Genomic DNA, 19,840 nt, shown 5'->3' on the forward strand with positions numbered 1-19,840 from the left:
GTCCTGTGTGAATTCAATCCTATTTGCTCCGTGTGCACATCTTGTTAACTTAACTGTTAGGCTTCAGGGGGCGCAGCAATTGCACAACCTGATTTCCTCCAGGGCTTGGAGAAAGAAATTGCGTGAAGTCACTCCCAACACAGTATCGCACTCGTTCGACAAAGGAACGGCAACTTACATCAACACGGTTGGTATAGAACTCATGGCGCTGTAGGCGGCCTAATTGGAATTTGATATTTGGAAAGGATCCCAGATCAAAGCTGATTGGATTTCAGTTGACCCAGCAAGAAACAGAACAAAAATAGACCTTGGGCAAAGATAAAAACGTACTCTTGAGCATTAATTTCTTCCTGTCGTAGATCAAAGGAAGAAACATGTTCTTCGCTCATTGAGGCTCACAAACTTGCTGAGATAAATGATCTCTGAAAAGGACAAAGGGGACAATTTATACCTTGGATATTTTTCTTCTGCACTTTCAGCGTCTGCTAAAATGAATCCGGGCGCTCGTTTTGAGCATTTTCTGCTTTGGAATTCAGAGGCTATATACCGTATCTGTGGGATTCTTGGTGCTCTCTGAGCTTAGTTGCTTTCTTGCAGACCTTTCGCTCTCCTAACTAGGTAACGACATTGGGGCTAGAAAGTGGAGTCATAATGTATATAAGCAAAGAGCACAACCCTCTCTCTTTGAGCACTGATGATGTTACATAGTTGGGTAATGAAACGTCTGCAAGAAAACCAACAAGCTCAGAGAGCACCAAGGGCCCCTCATTTCAACCCGGAGCTACAAATATTCCCTTTTACTGGCACACCATATTTGCTTTCCCTTTTTTTAAAAAAAACTGTACTTTTCTTTTTGGTTCTGAGTGGCTTCGCTAAGTCACGACGTCTCCTTTAGATCTTCCCAGAACGGTGAAGATTCTTCCAAGTTTGGCTTATGGGGTTGGGTGGTAAACATTGCATCAACGATCCTTAATGTTTGGCTAAGACAGGATGAGACAGGTCTTTTATTTTTTTCTCCAGAAGGTGGAGGTTGAGTGCTGTTATTTAGAAGGAATTTGAAGAAGAGATCTCCATCGTGTCTTGAAGCCCTCAAACTGTCCTGCGATCAGTTGCAATTGAGTCGAGAACATATTTGCAGGACGTGATGCTTTATGTGAAGCCCTCGGTGGGTTGTTTCCTTGCAGACCTTTCATGACCCAACTAGGGAACATGATCAGTGCTAGAAAGGAGTGGGGTTTGTGAAGAGGAGGAGGAGGAGGAGGACTTTGGGGTCCTTGGTGCTCTCTGAGCTTGGTGGGTTTCTTGCAGTCGTTTCATTATCCAACTAGGAAACTTCATCACTGCTGATGTTTTCTTTAGCACCAAGAAAAGTAAAGTTCCCAAACTCTTCTCTTCAAAAAGACTTTGAAAAGCTGACAAGCGCCTCTTTTTGCAAATACTGTAACGGCACGTCGAGCTTGGAAGTTGAATCAGCCCAAGTCACCTTGAACGAGTCTCACGCCAAGAAGCCATAAACACATTTACTCTCGTGGGATCAGAGAGTCCACGAGCAGGCAATGTCTCCACAGTGCAAAAACGGTCACCGTTCCTTAAAGAAGCCTATGAAAAATGAAATAATTTGGATGGGTATCCAAGATGTGTGCCTGAAGAACATCACCAGATATACCTTCAAGGAAATGCACGTGGGGGTAAAAACAGATGGGTGAATTGTGATTTAAATCGTATCACCGAGAACCGCGGGCCATTCCAATCCCTGAGTTTGTGGGTTGAACAAAGGTGAAGTTCCCCACAACAGCGTCGGCGAAATAGTGTTCAAAAATGTAATTTTTACAATTCACGGAAATGGGCCAGTTAAGGCGTGAAGGTGTGACTCCATGCCATTAAGCACCTGGGAAAAATTGTGTCCAAACAAATAGAGAGGCTTTGTGTGTATGTGTGTGTATCTTTTTTCCCCCCCTTCTCAAAAACCCTTAAATTTAATGAAGTACCCCTAGCTAGAAATAATTGCATGAAGTTTTAATTGTAGAGAGATGGCATGACACTGTATAATGAAATAGGTTCCGCGATAGACCAGGCCAAAAAAATAGGTTTAAATTTATGAAGCGAGTATGATAATTTTAGCATGCTTTGCCAAGCCCTTTTGACACTTAAGGATATGCGAAATAGAGTGGACGTCCAACAGACACAATCCATTTAAAAGAAGCTTGAAATACATACTGTATCTGTTGATGCAGCCCTGCAAACGTTTGATAATCTTGCAATATTTATGCCTCTGATTCTTTGCATTAAGAGTGGGACTTGCAGAGCCTGAATGCAAGTTGTATGCGCTCTTAACATGACATGTCAACTATATTTTGAGCATTTTTATCCTAAGCATTTGTTCGGCTTATGAAATGCGTTTATTTGAGGGGAAAAAAATATCCTTCTGTATGGAAGAGTGTGTATGTCTGCATATATGTGAGGGGTGAGACTATGATCCGAATTTTCCTGGAATTTATACGGAAGAATGTTATTTAAAAAAAAAAGCAAATAAAATGTAGACAATTTGTTCCTAACCCAGTTTTTGCTGTTTATAGTCTATTTTATGGCATGCAACTTTGTCTTCCTATCTCATTTCTAGAGGAAGCGGTAAACCATGAGCAGAGAAAGAACGTACAAGAGGCAAACGGAAACCTACACAGGTTTGCAACAGTTAAACAAATTGATTTTGCCTCTAATATTAGAACTACAGGGAGTCCTCATTTAGCGACAGTTGTACGATTGTTGAATGAATCTAGCTTCCCCCCCCCCCCCGTTGACTTTGCTAGCTGGAAGCTTGGCTGGGAAAGTCGCAAATGGGATTCACATGATCCCGGGATGTTGCAACCATCATAAAAAAAAATGTGTGCTGGTTGTCAAAACACCTAAATTTTGATTGCATGATCGGGCAAATGCTGCAACAGTCATAAATGAAGGACCAGTCGTAATTCAGTTTTTTCAGCGCTATTGTAACTTTGAACGGTTGCTAAATGGATTGTCGTTAAGTCAAGGACTATCCGTTCATATAGAATAGAATATAATTAATAAATACTGTATATAAAACATAAATTGCAGATCTGGAAGGCTACACAGTTTTTCCTCTCTGTTTGATGATAAATAGAGACTGATGGGACCAACTGTGGTAGGATGAAACTGTGTTGCTGGGATGTAGTTAGCTGGAGAACAGTGCCTCTAGGCATGTCAAGAGTACCATGGCCTTGTAAAATATCAATTCTGGGGAGTCAGGAAGTGACATTTTTTTTAAATTATCTATTATTAAATTTTTAATGCTTTCCATCTCCGAGTAGCTTACAGATTGCAAAACAAATAGAAAAAACAATTTAAGCATATTAAAATGTTTATTTATTTATTTATTTTATTTTATTAGATTTATATACCGCCCTTTCCCGAAGGACACAGGGCGGTTTATAGGGCATTTTAAAATCACACCAATACAAAATATAAAAGTTAAAAGACAATTAAAAAGATTAAAGTATCCCTGATGAGAGGCATTCTTCCAAATTGGAGATTCAACAAGCGTTCACCTGAAATAGGAAAAAGAGACACGTGGACTCCGGGTCCCATCAGGATAGGCAGCAGAAATAGAGAATGGGAATTGTGGTCCTGCTCCTGGACTTGATGGACTTGCCTTGAATTCGCATCTCCACCCCCAAATCTTCAAGAACCTTAATTAGCCCATCCTTTTAATTTTTAATTTTTTAATTTTAATAATATTTCTATACCGCCCTTCTCCCGAAGGACTCAGGGCGGTGAACAGGGCAAGAATAAAAATACAGGATTACAAAAGTTAAAAAATAATTAAATACATGCCCATATACTAAAAATACATCTTAAAACCCCAATAAAATAACAATAACAACTCTGCTTCTTCCCATTCCTGGGTACCAAAAGCCCTCGACAAAGATGGCGCCCGCCTCCCCGCCCTCACTCCCTCTCACCGCGCAGGCGCGCCCGGCCAGTCAACAACCACGTCCTCACCCCCCCCCCCTTTTCTTCCCTTAAGCGAGATGGCGGCGAAACGGGCTTCGAGGCCAGGCTTCCCGTCCCTAAGATGGCGGCCGCGCCCGTAGGCAACGCCTTGCGCTTTGCCCTTCTCCGGGCGGCGTCGCCGGCGTCACCAAAATGGCCGCCGGGGCGGTCCCAGCGTCTGATGCGGTTGTTTAAAATTCCGAGGCAGCCGCCAAAGTCGGAGACGAAGAAGAGGCGCCGCCGCCGCCACCCGTCAGCCGCCTCCCACGCGCCGCCTCCCCGGGCCGCGCCATGGACTCGACCCCGGGCGAAGACCCCACTTTGCCGCTGGACATCCACAGCGGGTAGCGCCGTTAGGGCCGTTGGCGGGAGGAGGGAGGGGGGAGGAGGGGGGAGGGGGAGGAGGAGGAGGGAGGAAGAAGGGAGGGGGGAGGGAGGAGGGAGGAGGAGGAGGGAGGAAGAGGAGGGAGGGGAGAAGGCAGGAGGAGGAGGAGGGAGGGGGAGGAGGAGGAGAAAGGGGGGAGGGAGGAGGAGGGAGGGGGAGGAGGAGAAGAGGGGGGAGGGAGGTGGAAGGAGGGGGAGGGGGAGAAGGGAGGAAGAAGGGAGGAAAAGGAGGAGGGAGGAGGAGGAGGGGGAGGGGGGAGGAGGGAGAGGGGAGGAGGGGGGAGGGGGAGGAGGAGGAGGGAGGAAGAAGGGAGGGGGGAGGGAGGAGGGAGGAGGAGGAGGGAGGAAGAGGAGGGAGGGGAGAAGGCAGGAGGAGGAGGAGGGAGGGGGAGGAGGAGGAGAAAGGGGGGAGGGAGGAGGAGGGAGGGGGAGGAGGAGAAGAGGGGGGAGGGAGGTGGAAGGAGGGGGAGGGGGAGAAGGGAGGAAGAAGGGAGGAAAAGGAGGAGGGAGGAGGAGGAGGGGGAGGGGGGAGGAGGGAGAGGGGAGGAGGGAGGAAGAGGATGGAGGGGAGAAGGGAGGAGGAGGAGAAAGGGGGGAGGGAGGAGGAGGGAGGGGGAGGAGGAGAAGGGAGGAGGAGGAGAAGAGGGGGGAGGGAGGAGGAAGGAGGGGGAGGGGGAGAAGGGAGGAGGAGGAGGAGGAGGAGGGAGAGGGAGGGGAAAGGAGGAGAAGGGAGGGAGGAGGAGGAGGGAGGAAGAGGATGGAGGGTGAGGGGGGAGAAGGGAGAGGGGAGGAAGGAGGAAGAGGATGGAGGGGAGAAGGGAGGAGGAGGAGAAAGGGGGGAGGGAGGAGGAGGGAAGGGGAGGAGGAGAAGGGAGGAGGAGAAGAGGGGGGAGGGAGGAGGAGGGAGGGGGAGGAGGAGAAGGGAGGAAGAGGAGGAGGAGGGAGAGGGAGGGGGAAGGAGGAGAAGAGGAGGGAGGAGGAGAAGGGAGGGGGGACAAAGTGAGGGGGTGGGGCTGAAGCATCTCTCTGGCCCCCTCCCTCTCTCCCTTGGTGAAGCACTTGGTGGAGCCTCCAGTGCCCGGTGCTGTGGATCTGAGTCTATATTGAATGGGTGGGAAATGAGCAAGGGCTGCTTGCCCGGCCTTGCCAGCCTTTGGACCACCCTGCAAGAGGGTTGTTGAGAGGGGTGGGTGGGAAGGTGTAGGTTTCCTGCTGGACAGGATCCTGATCCCGATGGGGTGTACTACAGCTCCCATCTTCTGAGAGTCTCGTCTTGGCTGCCTTTGCTGACCTGATGGATGACCCTGCAGGAGGGTGGTTAAAAGGGTGGGTGGGCAGGAGACACAAGACTATCAGTCCTGGGGCTCATGTTTCCGGCTAGATCAGATTGGGGGGCATCATCAAACCAGGCCAGGGGTGGGTGGGGGTGGGCTTTCTTCATCCAGATGGGGACACACTACAAGCCCCATCCTCCCCAGGTGTAGGAGGCAGAGAATCTGGGCTCTGCTAGCCTTAGATAGCTGCAGATTCCCGCTTCCTGGCTCTTACACCCTTTCCCCTTCAACTTAGCACCTTGGACTACAATTCCCATCACTTGTCTTGGACTACAGTTCCCATTGCTCACCTTCAGTGCAGGAGGGGGCAGCGGGAAGGCGGAAAATCCATTTTTATTTATTTAAATGCACGTATGAGGGAAGATGGAGAGAGATTGAATATTGCAGAGACTGGATAAGCCACATGCCTCTTATCCAGATATTCTCAAAACCCATTGGCACTACCGCTGATGGGACATGTAGTCCAGGGCTATAAAAAAGCGGGTGGGGGGCACATCTGACCTAGCTAGGGGCCTACAAGCTCATCTTTTAAAAAAACCTCTTTCCTCCCAGCCTCAATTTTTCCCGGCTTCCAGATGTTTCCGGAGACGAGGTTCGCAATCAAGTGGGAGGCGGTGGAGGTAATAATTTTTATTTATTTTATTTTAATTCCATTTATATCCCGCCCTTCTCCGAAGACTCAGGGCGGCTTACAAGCTTATTATTATTATTAATAATAATAAGCTTACAAGCTTATTATTATTAATAATAATAATAAATCCCCCCAAACACTCTTTAAAAATCCCTTAAATGCAACTTAAATCAAACTTTATAGACTGGCCTAAATACATTGTTGCATTTCAAGCCATTTATCTAAGTAAGTAGGAAAAAACAACAAAACACCAAATTCTTGGAAGAGAAACAAAAAGGAAGTAATTAAGTCTGCACCGGAAAACTTTGTTGCATTCGAGTTTCTTTTTCTAAGTGATTGCAAACAGCCATCCAAGGGGAGAAAAAAATAAATAAATAAATTCTTGGGAGAATTGCACAATCCCTTTTTGCAAGCCACAAAGTGTGTGTTTAATACCCTTGATTTCTGTTTTTCTCTCCCCCCCCCCCCCGAATTTATCTCATACAGCATTTGTTGAAAATGGACGGCGATTTTTGTGTTTTCAAGCTAGAAACAAGAATGAAAATCGTTAGTATAGCTAATGTAGTTTAAACCCAAATCTAGGCTTAATGTGTTTTATTAACATTTCCCCCCCCCAAACCAGGAAAAGAAATACAAAACCTTTCTTGGGGATTTTATAATAATATAATAATAATATAATAATTTTATTTATATACCGCCCTTCTCCCGAGAGAAGGGCGGTTCAGCTCCAGCATATTTCTTGCTTTGCCAAATTGTTCCAAAGTTCAGTTTCTTTTGTGTATTTTTGCACGGTGAAGACTATAATTTGGTGCCTCTGATCTGAAAAAAAAGCAAACCCCCCCTCCCCAACAGGCAATTATTTAACCCTTCATAAAAACCGATTACTTTCTAAATATGAAATACGCAGCACACCTAAAAATTTATTTATTTGGGGTTCTTTGAAAACTAGTTGTGAAAATAGTTGGGGAATTTTTTTTTAAATGCAAATTTATCTGACGCTTCCATTCGAGTTCCTCTCTTCGCACTTACTTCCCTGTTATAAATTTAAAAGTTTCTCAATTTTTTTTAAAAAAAAATACTGCTGCTGCTTCTTGGACCCCCTTGTTGCATTCTTAGGGGTGTGTGGAAACAGTTTCTCTTTCTTTTTGGCATGATTTAGTTCAGCATGAGCCTTATTTATTTATTTTTGTATGTGAGTATAAGGTGTGTGTGCAAATATTTGCTCTTTATTTGGATTCTTTGGCAGCGTTACTTGAGGTGGCCGAAGATACTGTTTCACCAACTAGGGCACGGACCATGAAGGATTTTGAAAATGTAAGTTGGTGGCTGGTTGTTGTTTTTTGGTTTTTTAAGCTATAAAGGTAATCCTCGACTTACAACAGTTATCTTCAAGGAAAAACAAGGAATAGAGCTGGAAGGGAACAGAGAGTAGAGTAGAATATAGAATATAGAATATAGAATATAGAGAATAGAATAGAATAAAATAGAATAGAATAGAATAGAATAGAATAGAATAGAATAGAATAGAATATTATAAAGGTACATAATAAAGGTTAATCCTCTACTTACAACAATTATCTTCAAGGAAAAACAAGGAATAGAGATGGAAGGGAATAGAGAGTAGAGTAGAATATAGAGAATAGAATAGCATAGCATAGCATAGCATAGCATAGCATAGAATAGAATAGAATAGAATAGAATAGAATAGAATAGAATAGAATAGAATAGAATAGAATATTATAAAGGTACATAATAAAGGTTAATCCTCTACTTACAACAATTATCTTCAAGGAAAAACAAGGAATAGAGATGGAAGGGAATAGAGAGTAGAGTAGAATATAGAGAATAGAATAGCATAGCATAGCATAGAATAGAATAGAATAGAATAGAATAGAATAGAATAGAATAGAATAAAGGTATATTATAAAGGTTAATCCTCTACTTACAACAATTATCTTCAAGGAAAAACAAGGAATAGAGCTGGAAGGGAATAGAGTAGAGTAGAATATAGAATATAGTATATAGTATACAATAGATTAGAATAGAATAGAGTAGAATAGAATAGAATAGAATAGAATATTATAAAGGTATATTATAAAGGTTAATCCTCGACTTACAACAATTATCTTCAAGGAAAAACAAGGAATAGAGATGGAAGGGAATAGAGAGTAGAGTAGAATATAGAGAATAGAGAATAGAATAGAATAGAATAGAATAGAATAGAATAGAATAGAATAATAGAATAGAATAGAATATTATATTATAAAGGTTAATCCTCGACTTACAACAATTATCTTCAAGGGAAAACAAGGAAGTCCAGGTGCCTCGTGGAAGAAAAAAAAAATAAGCACCTTTGGGGCAACCATGACTCCAATGATGGAGAATCTCTAGATGATGGACAAACCTCTAGAAGTTGTGACTTTTGTTATGCTAGGCTGCTTTGTAAGCTGAGTAGTGGCGTCCTCCCTTTCATGATAGGAAGCTGCCAGCGTCAATATTTTATTAGCAACATAGGAGATTTCTCCAGGCTGGCAAAGATGGGGAGGATATAGTGGTAGCTGAGTGGGCCTGGGACAGCTGCTTTATTGAAATGAATGTTTTGCCCAGGTAGTTCTCGACTTACAACAAACCGTTCATTTAGCACGTTGCATATAGTTGTAGATGTTGCACATGGTATGCTTTAAGTGTGGGGTGATGTATGCGTGCACTTTGAGAGCAAGCAACTAAATTTAAAGTTTTTTTTTAAATTTAAAAACTTCCAGTGTTGGAGCATTCACCTGCTTCTGGAGGCAGGTTGTTCCACTGGTTAACGACCACAGTTTGCTGAATTTTTGCCTCGTTTTTACGACCTTTCTCACCTCGGTTGTCAAATTAGAAACCTGGTTGTTAAGTGGTTAGAAGGTCACAAAAGGGGGAATCACGTGACCTCAGGACACTGAAACCATCACAAATACGAGTCCGTTGCCGAGCGTCTGAATTTTGATCATATGGCCACGGGAGACGCTGCAACGGTTGGGAAGGTGAAAAACAAGTCATTTCCCCCCCCCCAAGGCTGTTGTAACATTGAACGGTCACGAAATGAACTGCTGTAAGTTGAGGACTTACCTTAAACTGTGGCCGACGGAATTTTGCTTTGGGGAAATTGACGGCGGGGGCGTGGACTTGGTTTGATTGGAAAACCGTCCCGGGTCCCCTTCCCTTCTTTTGCCAGCAAATCACGGAGCTGCGGAAGGAGAATTTCAACTTGAAACTTCGCATCTACTTCCTGGAAGACCGGATCCAGCAGAAGTTTGAGGGTCCCCATGATGACGTCTACCGAATTGTAGGTGCCGGGCTGTTTTCTTTGCGGCTCCTGGTTTCCGCACGGGGCACTGGGACAGGACACAATGTGTTCCCTCCCTCACCTGTGTGGATTGTCCCGGCGTCTGCTTGGAGACTGTCTCTCACGAGCGCTAGCCAAAGTTTGCCCACCCCCACCCCCCATTCGGTTGTGGGAATAGGATACTGCCCTGCAAAAATTCCTTGTGGGGAATTAAAAAAACAAAACCCAAGTTTTTACAACTTTTCTTTCTTGTCCTGTTAGAACATTGAGCTCAAAGTCGAATTGGAGAGCGTGAAACGGGAGCTTCAGGAACGAGAGCGGTTGCTCCGGAAAGCTTCGTGAGTATTTCCTTGCTGTTGAATGTGTGCATGGCCCTCCTTCTTTTAATTGTGTTTTCAGATGCGTGCCCAGTCTTCCCCTCGGGTCTGTGACAGTTACAGCCAACTTGCCACAGCCACCTCGTTGCGGGACGAGAGTTACGCTAATATCAACGAAAGGGTGGGACAGAATCCTTGAAGAAAGGATGCCAAAGGAGTGACAGAATGAGATGGGAAGGGCAAAAATCAAAACCGTGTTTAATTTATTTAAAATGACTAAATAGAATTGTTCAATTGCCCTGCAGCAAGTTAGCCGTGGTGAGTTGGCCGTGGTGAGGTGGCCTTGGTGAATTGGCCATAGTGAGTTGGCCATAATGAGTTGGCCATGGTGAGTTGGCCTTGGTGAATTGGCCATAGTGAGTTGGCTGTGGTGAACTGGCCATAGTGAGTTGGCCATGGTGAGTTGGCCATGGTGAATTGGCCATAGTGAGTTGGCCATGATGAATTGGCCATGGTGAGTTGGCCATGGTGAATTGGTCATAATGAGTTGGCCATGGTGAACTGGCCATAGTGAGTTGGCCATGGTGAGTTGGCCATGGTGAATTGGCCATAGTGAGTTGGCCATGATGAATTGGCCATGGTGAGTTGGCCATGGTGAATTGGCCATAATGAGTTGGCCATGGCGAACTGACCATAGTGATTTGGTCGTAGTGAGTTGGCCTTGGTGAGTTGGCCTTGGCGAGCTGGCCGTGGCAAGCTGACCATGGTGAGTTGGCCATGGTGAATTGGCCATGATGAGTTGGCCTTGGTGAGTTGACCATGAATTGGCCATGGTGAGTTGGCCATAATGAGTTGGCCATGGCGAACTGACCATAGTGAGTTGGTCGTAGTGAGTTGGCCTTGGTGAGTTGGCCTTGGCGAGCTAGCCGTGGCAAGTTGGCCAAGGTGAGTTGGCTGTGGTGAATTGGCCATAGTGAGTTAGCCATGGTGAATTGGCCATGGTGAGTTGGCCATGGTGAATTGGCCATAATGAGTTGGCCATGGCGAACTGACCATAGTGATTTGGTCGTAGTGAGTTGGCCTTGGTGAGTTGGCCTTGGCGAGCTGGCCGTGGCAAGCTGACCATGGTGAGTTGGCCATGGTGAATTGGCCATGATGAGTTGGCCTTGGTGAGTTGACCATGAATTGGCCATGGTGAGTTGGCCATAATGAGTTGGCCATGGCGAACTGACCATAGTGAGTTGGTCGTAGTGAGTTGGCCTTGGTGAGTTGGCCTTGGCGAGCTAGCCGTGGCAAGTTGGCCAAGGTGAGTTGGCTGTGGTGAATTGGCCATAGTGAGTTAGCCATGGTGAATTGGCCGGCCGTAGCAAGTTGGCTGTGACAAATTGCCCCCTTCCCCTCTGCCAGCCAAGCTGGTGAGGGAGGAATCTCCATCCCGGGGGAAGAAGGGTTGAAAAGGAAGGTCCAGCTGGACAGTAGCTCCCTCCTTCAGTCTGCTGCTGCTGTTCGTCTCCTCCCTAGTCCCATGTTTGGCCTTTGCAGGAAAGCCGTCGAAAGCTTGGCCCAGGGTGGCAACGCCGAAATCCGGCGCTTGAAGGAAGACGCCGAAAAGAAAGTCCAGGAAGTAGAAGCGAGCTTGACAGGCAGGATCCGGCTTTTAGAGGAGGCAAGTCTTGAAGTTATTATTTATAATGGTCGCGGCATCCCAGGGTTGTGTGATCCCCTTTTGCGACTTTCAGAACAAGCAAAGAGAAATGGGGAAGCCGGGTTACCCGCTTAAAAACTGCTGTGATTCACTTAACAGCAGTGGCAAGAAAGCTTGTGAAAATGGGGCCAAACCCATGTAACAAGGGCCTCGCTTAGCAACGGACGTTTTGGGCTCAAACTGTGGTCGTAAGGTCTTGAGGCCTACCAGTGGAGGTTGGGGTTTGTGGCTTTTATGTGGAGTTTGGGAAGATGGGCTGGAACCAGCTTTATGGTGGAGTCAGGTAAGAAGAATAGAATAGAGCTGGAAGGGAATAGAGTAGAGTAGGGTAGAGTAGATTATAGAATAGAATAGAATAGAAGATGGAATAGAATAGAATAGAGTAGAGTACATACAGTAGAATAAATAGAATAGAATAGAGAATAGAATAGAATATAGAGAATAGAATAGAAGATGGAATAGAGTAGAGTAAATAGACTAGAATAAATAGAATAGAATAGAATATAGAGAATAGAATAGAATAGAATAGAAGATGGAATAGAATAGAGTAGAGTAAATACAGTAGAATAAATAGAATAGAATAGAATATACAGTAGAATAGAATAGAATAGAATAGAAGATGGAATAGAATAGAGTAAATACAGTAGAATAAATAGAATAGAATAGAATATAGAGAATAGAATAGAATAGAATAGAAGATGGAATAGAATAGAGTAGAGTAGAGTAGAGTAAATACAGTAGAATAAATAGAATTGAATAGAATATAAAGAATAGAATAGAATAGAATAGAATAGAATAGAATAGAAGATGGAATAGAATAGAGGAGAGTAGAGTAAATACAGTAGAATAAATAGAATAGAATAGAATATACAGTAGAATAGAATAGAATATATAGAATAGAAATAGAATAGAATAGAATAGAATAGAAATAGAATAGAATAGAATAGAATAGAATAGAATAGAATAGAATAGAATAGAATAGAATAGAAGATGGAATAGAATAGAGTAGAATAAATAGAGTAGAATTGAATTGAATTGAATTGAATAGAGCTGGAAGCAACCTTGGAGGTCTTCTAGTCCAGCCCCCTGCTCAACCCTCTTTTTTGCTTTCCGAGCTCAGGATGTTCGAACGGCCCGGGAAGAAGTAGAGAAAGCGTTTGCTTTGACGGATCGCGAAAGAGTCCAGCGCCTGGCTGTGGAACAGCAGCTCTCCTTGATCCTCGCTGCAGAGGCCAAAGATATTGATGTCACAGCAACGCTGGAAGAAAAGGACAGGTTGAACGCTTATGGAGATTGTCAATCACCCAGGTCACGGTTGTCCCCAAGGTGCTTTTTCAAGAGGCAACTGGACTTTCTTTGTTTCTCTTTGAAGACCTTTCGCTTCTCATCCAAGAAGCTTCCTCAAGTTCTGACCGAATGGTGGGGAAATGGAAAGATGTACATACAGCAGCTCCAAGAAGGCTCCACACCCATTTGCACCGCTCAGGTGACCCTGAGGACACAGGTAAAACCTCCAAGTGGCCTCAACGACTCTCTTAAAAAAAACTGCAAACGACCAGCTTTCTGCAAGGAGTATAAATCCTTCCCTTCCCCGCCATCCAGTCAGAGCTGAAGAAGCTCCTCGGATGAGAAGTGAAACGTCTTCAAGGAAAAACCAGAAAGTCCAGTTGCCTCGTGAAAAAAAAATCATATTTGGGACTTGGACTGGGGAAGAGAAGCATTTTCAAGGAAAAGAACCAAGAAAAAGTCCAATTGCCTTTTTTTTGGAAAAAGCACCTTTGGGACAAAAGGACAGGTTGTACTGCTACTTGTTACCCCAAAGGTTTGCAGTCTTTTAGCCAGGTGGGTTTCTCGGTTGGAGCCTCATCAAGTCAGCTGGGGCCATCCACCCCCGCCCCCTCTTTGCGGAGTAGGTGGGGAGACCCTTCTCCTGTGAGCGAGTCAGCCTTTGGGGTCTCCTTGCTTTCCCCCTGCGTAAGTGGCGTAAGAGGCTGGCGTTGTGCTCGTAGGTGCATAGAGCAACTGAGGCTCTCTCTGGAAAGGAAAAATGCTGCGATCCAGCTCTTGGAGGAAGGACGGAGAAGACCGTCAGAAGAAAGCCAAGGTCCTAGTGACGTGTTGAATGACGAAGAAGAGCAGGCCTTGGAGGTGAGGAAAACATGGGAGGTTGTGAAGGAGGGTGTTAGGCATATGGTGTTAGCCTACAATGTTGGGTTGAAAATATATTAACCATAATGCTATGTCTTTAAGAAGTTAATTGGCCAATGGGTGTGTAAGTGTTCTCATGGCCATAAGAGGAAGCTAGGAACGTAGCTTCTCTCTCTCTCTGAATTCACTGATCTCTACTATTACTGTTTTTGCTCTGCTGTTGGTTTACTACTGTTGTAAATCTGAACTGTGTATTGACCTCTGGACCGGTAAGAAGACTTTGTAGTTTGGATTACTCTTTGGACTGTCGCTATTGTTTATGACCTGGACTGTTTATTTTTGACTCTGCATTTTTGTTTTTACACCACCTCAAAAGTAAACTACTTTTTGCTTTTACAACTCAGTGTACTCTTGTGGTTTCTGTGTGACTCTTGCTGCTCTCAGTACCCTTGTCTGTGCAACTCTTTGGTAGCACAAGGAGATCTCTGCACAACAAATTCCTTAACAGAGGGTCTGTAAATTGGTCAGTAAATTGGTCCATCCATCCACCCCATCCATCCATCCACCCCATCCATCCATCCATCCATCCACCCCATTCATCCCATCCATCTATCCATCCCATCCATCTGTCCATCCCATCCATCTATCCATCCCATCCATCCATCTATCTATCCCATCCATCCATCCATCCATCCATCCATCTACCCCATCCATCCATTTATCCATCCATCTCATCCATCCCATCCACCTCACCCATCCCATCCATCTCACCCATCCCATCCATCCATCCATCCATCCCATTCATCCATCCACCCCATCCATCCACCCACCCCATCCATCCATCCATTTATCCATCCCATCCATCCATCCATCCATCCATCCATCCATCCATCCAATAAAGGAGAATATTTGTAGCTCAGGGTTGAAATGAGGAGTCCTTAGTGCTCTCTGAGCTTGGTGATTTTCTTGCCTAGCACCGATGATGTTATCTAGTTTGGGTAATGGAACATCTGCAAGCAAAGCACCACACTCAGAGCTACTGTAGAGAAACAGTAGCACTTGCTAGCACTGATGATGTTACCTAGTTGGGTAATGAAACGTCTGCAGGAAAACAACCAAGCTGAGAGAACACTGAGGACTCCTCATTTATCCATCCATCCATTCATTCCATTTGTATAGCCACTCATCACTATAAGTGACTCTGGGCAGTGAGCAATTGTACTTAGAAAGTACCTCAATTTACTTCCCTCTCTCTCCATTGTTAAACACACTAAGATCCTTGCATATCAGCCTCCTGCTTTGATGGAATTGGCGAGGAGAAGTTTCTCGAATGCTGGGGTTACTATTGCAGGATTCTAGTCCTCATGAATTCACAATCAGATTCTCCACCTCTGTTCCCATTCCTGGTTTTTTGTCCGTGCTGATAAGCAGCAATAGCAAACAGCCATCTCAGGGTTTTTTGTTTTTTTTTCTTGTTGTTGTTATTTTGCTGAAGTTAAAGATCTTTTTATTCTTGTAGGTTCCCGGGACTGAATACGGCAGTGAAAAAAAAGACCTTGAAAAAAGGATTGAGGTATGACACTTGTTTTGCACTCAGAACCCTGACATGTCCGGAGGGGTATTTTAGATAAATTCAATTTTCTAAAAGCAAGGAAAATATTTTTCCTGAAGCATTTAGCTGTGATCCCATTCTTCTGCAGGCCCAAAAGTTTCCTCTTGTCTATTTGAGAGCAACGCTAGCAAGAGTGCTTAGACTTAAATACCGCTTCACAGTGCTTTTCAGCCCTGTCTAAGTGGTTTACAGAGTCAGCCTCTTGCCCCCCCCCCCGAAATCTGGGTCCTCATTTTACCGACCTCGGAAGGATGGAAGGCTGAGTCAACCTTGAACTGGTCAGGATCGAACTGCTGGCAGTGGGCAGAGTTAGCCTGCAATACTGCATTCTAACCAGTAGTAGGTAGATAGATAGATAATAGGGATAGATAGATAGATAGATAGATAGATTAGATAGATTAGATAGATAGATAGATAGATAGATAGATAGATAGATAGATAGATAGATAGATGATAGATAGATAAGTAGATAGATAGATATAGATAGATAGATAGATAAGTAGATAGAGATGATAGATAGATAGATAGATAGATAGATAGATAGATAGATAGATAGATAGATAGATAGATAGATAGATAGATAGATAGGCATAGACAAGTAGGCAGGCAGGCAGACATGCAGACAGAGATAATAAATACTGTAGATGGATAGATAGGCAGGCAGATAGACAGAAAGACAGACAGATAGATAGATAGATAGATAGATAGATAGATAGATAGATAGATAGATAGATAGATGAATACTATATGGATGGATAGATGGATGGATGGATATACCGCTTCACAGTGCTTTACAGCCCTCTCTAAGCGGTTTACAGAGTCAGCATTTCCCCCCCCCCCAACAATCTGGGTCCTCATTTTACCAACCTCAGAAGGATGGGAGGCTGAGTCAACCTTGAGCTTGTCCAGATCGAACTCCTGGCAGTGGGCAGAGTTTAGCCCGCAAGGCTGCCTTCTAATTGCTGCGCCATTCTGGCTCAGTCACAATGCACCACCCTACAACGTGCGCATGCGAACATCGAGTTGCCGTTTGCATTCACGTTTCCCCCCACCCCCACCAAAAAAAACCTTCCAGCATCTCCAGAACGACCTTCGCGAACGGGAAACGGAGCTTTCTGCCGAAAAGAGGAACGCGCTGAAACGAGACAAGACCATCCAGGGACTAACCCTTGTTTTGAAAACCAAGGAAAAGGAGGTAGGTGCGGGCTTCAGACGGATCCGAAAGAACCGAACGAAGTCTTGGAGGCGGAAGAATATGTCAAAATGCAAAAGTACACATATTGTTCCTTCATCTTGTTTTAGAATGGAGAGCTCGCCGTTGAAATAGAAGGTCTGAAAGCCTTGTTGGTCAAGTCTGGAGAATCCAGTCCCCAAGATCAGATGCAGAACTTCAAGGTTGGGCAAAGGAGATGGAGTAGAGAGTGGTATTTGTAGCTCAGGGTTGGAATTTGGGGGGGCCCTTGGTGCTCTCTCTGAGCCGGGTGGTTCTCTTGCAGACGTTTCAAGACCCGATTAAGTAACAGCATCAGTGTTAGAAGAGAGACGGGTTTGCGGAGTGAAAGGGAGGAAGGGGGATGGGGAGGAGGAAGAAGAGTGGTTGTTTTTTTTTTTAAATGAATCTTTATTTACATTTCGTGTTAAAAACACACCATACACCAACAAAGACAAAAAAAAACATTTACAATATACAAAAAACGAAGCAATCAAAAAATTGAAAACCATTTCAAAAATTTCACATTATATCTACTTCTAAACTAACAATTATATTCCACTCGTTAGGTCTCTTATAACCATTCAACTCCAAAGCTTATTCATTAACAAAGACTATATCACTTCATTTTTGACCAACCTCCAAGCCACCCTCATTTCTTTAATCTTTTATCCATCCAAATATACCATTTATTCCATGATAGAAATGCTGGTGTCTCTTCTTTACCCTTCAACTTCTTGGTCAATGTGTCTGCTTCCGCACAATCAAGTATTCTCCTAATTATAACTTCGTCCGGCGGGGTTTGATTTGCCTTCCAAAATTGAGCGTACCCCATCCTTGCCACCGTTAAGATATGTAAAACCAAATACCATATTTCCTTCTTAATATTTCCAGGCCTGGAGCCAAGCAGATACGTCTCTGGTTTAAGATCAACTAAACACCCTGTGATTTCCTCTATCCATTTTTGGATCCTCATCCAATATCTAACCACTTCCGGACATGTCCACCATAAGTGATAGTATGTGCCAATCCCTTTACCACAGAAGAAGAGTGGTATTGTGTTCTCTGAGCTGGGTGGTTTTCTTGCATACTTTTCAGGACCCAACTAGGTAACATCATCAGTGTTAGAAGGGAGTGGAGTTTGTGGAGAGGAGGAGGAGGAGGAGGAGGAGAACTGTGGGGTCCTTGGTGCTCTCTGAGCTTAGTTTTATTTTCTTGTAGACCTTTCACGACCCAACTAGGTAACATCATCAACCTTAGAAGGGAGTGTGGTTTGCGGAGTGCATGAGGAGGACTATGGGGTCCTTGGGGGTCTCTGAGCTTAGTTTTATTTTCTTGCAGACTTTTCATGACCCAAATAGGTAACATCGGCGGTGTTTTAGAAGGGAGTGTGGTTTGTGGAGAGGGGGAGGAGCAGGAGGAGGAGGGTGAGGAAGAGGAGCAGGAGGAGAACTGTGGAGTCCTTGGTGCTGTCTGAGCTTGGTTCTTTTCTTGGCAGACATTTCACGACCCAACTAGGTAACGTCACCAGTGTTAGAAGGGAGCGTGGTTTGCGGAGTGGAGGAGGAGGAGGAGGAGGAGGACTGTGGGGGCCTTGGTGGACTCTTAGCTTAGTTTTATTTTCTTGCAGACTTTTCTTGCAAACTTTTCATGACCCAAATAGGTAACATCGTTGGTGTTTTAGAAGGGAATGTGGTTTGTGGAGGGGAGGAGGAGTAGGGGAGGAGTAGGGGGAGGAAGAGGAGGAGGGCAAGGAGGACAACGACCTTGGTGAGTTTATTTGTTTATTTTTAGCAGACACACCATGACCCAACTAGGCAACACCACGTGTTCTAGAAGGAACTGTATATAAACAGGGAGCAAACCCCCCCTCCCTTCTAGCACTGATGATGTTACCTAGTTGGGTCATGAAATGTCTGCAAGAAAGCCACCAAGCTCAGAGACCACCAAGAACCTCATGGAGTTGGACCCCCTTTTGTTGTTGTTAGTTGCGAAGTCGTGTCCAACCCATCGCGACCCCATGGACAACATTCCTCCAGGCCTTCCTGTTCATCTTACGAGAGGCCTGTGCCTCTTCCGATGTAAGAGAAGCTTGCCATCCCAAGGCACAACGTGTTGTGATTCAGGGTCAGCCTGTGGGTTCGGCAGTTGGGTCGGACGACTCAGAGGAGGAGGGGGGTGTTGAAGAGCTTGCTGATGTGAGCCCTCAGCCAGGCCCCTCCCACCTGGTCACGACGGAGACCCAGCTGTGTGAGCCTGACAGCGTGGATGAAGATGACCCACAGCTGGCCCTGTTCAAGGACGCCCGACGCAGGAGGCAGTCAATCAGGAGGAAACAGAGGAAGGCAATGGGGCACCTCGGAAGGAGGCAGAGAGAAGCCACGCCCTGAACTGTATAAAAGGGGAATGCGTGGGAGGGCTGGTTTGCTGAAGGCAACCGCTTGATTAGTTCCTGTTTCATAGCTCCTGTTTCATGGTTGGTGTCTTGTTTTGCTCTGTTTTATCTTAATAAATTTGGCAGGCTTAATTCCAGCCTCTTGCCGTTTGTAAAGGGGTTGTCCCTGCCTTTTCTGCAGGGCTGGTAGCAGGCTGGTACAGAACACAACGATTAGTCACGCATCTATTAAAACAACAACAACAACGCCAACCAACACACCCTTAAAACCAAGTCTTATCTACGGGCAAAAGGCGGTCGTAACCTTTTATTTCATTTCATTTTTTTTTCTCCCAGGGTGCTGAAGAGTCTCGGGAAGTGCGGATGGAGAAGGAGAGTCTGCTGGCGGATCTGCGCTCGCAGAACCTGACCAAGGACACCGAGAACCGGAAGCTCCAACGGAAGTTGAAGAGGGCCGAGCAGGAGCTGAGCGAGCTGCTTCTCGAGAAGGAGAAGCTGGCCAGAGAATTGGAAGAAGCTCAGCTGCAGAAAAACCAGAGCGACAAAACCATCCACGTGAGTGTGGGCCACATTTTTGTTGTTGTTGTTGTTTCCTTTGGCACTTTGGAATAAATAGGATTGCTAGGTTGGCACCGTTGGGAGGCCCGAGGGCCAAACAGGTGTCCTCAAAGCTTCTGGGTCGAAAGCGGACAGTAAGAAATATTTTGGGTGTCTGAATGTTCTCTCGTGTTCTCCGAAACATCAAACAGGTCTTTGTCCCATCAGAACATTTCA

At 45.0% G+C, this 19,840-nt stretch overlaps 1 protein-coding gene across 1 annotated transcript; it reads left to right on the plus strand.

Moving 5' to 3' along the window:
• Positions 1–4,207: 4,207 nt before the first annotated feature.
• Positions 4,208–19,621, plus strand: LOC308679407 (CDK5 regulatory subunit-associated protein 2-like; the record flags this gene model as incomplete). Its single annotated transcript, XM_081347018.1, has 13 exons — positions 4,208–4,352; positions 6,279–6,346; positions 6,844–6,903; positions 7,604–7,671; positions 9,569–9,679; positions 9,941–10,017; positions 11,539–11,662; positions 12,822–12,976; positions 13,711–13,849; positions 15,369–15,422; positions 16,537–16,656; positions 16,764–16,856; positions 19,403–19,621. Coding segments are annotated over exons 1-13 (1,341 nt in total), but the record flags the coding sequence as incomplete, so codon positions are not given.
• Between the last annotated feature and the right edge of the window lie 219 nt (positions 19,622–19,840).

This window comes from Vipera berus (genome assembly GCF_964194415.1).
Source record: "Vipera berus genome assembly, contig: HAP1_SCAFFOLD_464, whole genome shotgun sequence".
NCBI lineage: Eukaryota > Metazoa > Chordata > Lepidosauria > Squamata > Viperidae > Vipera > Vipera berus.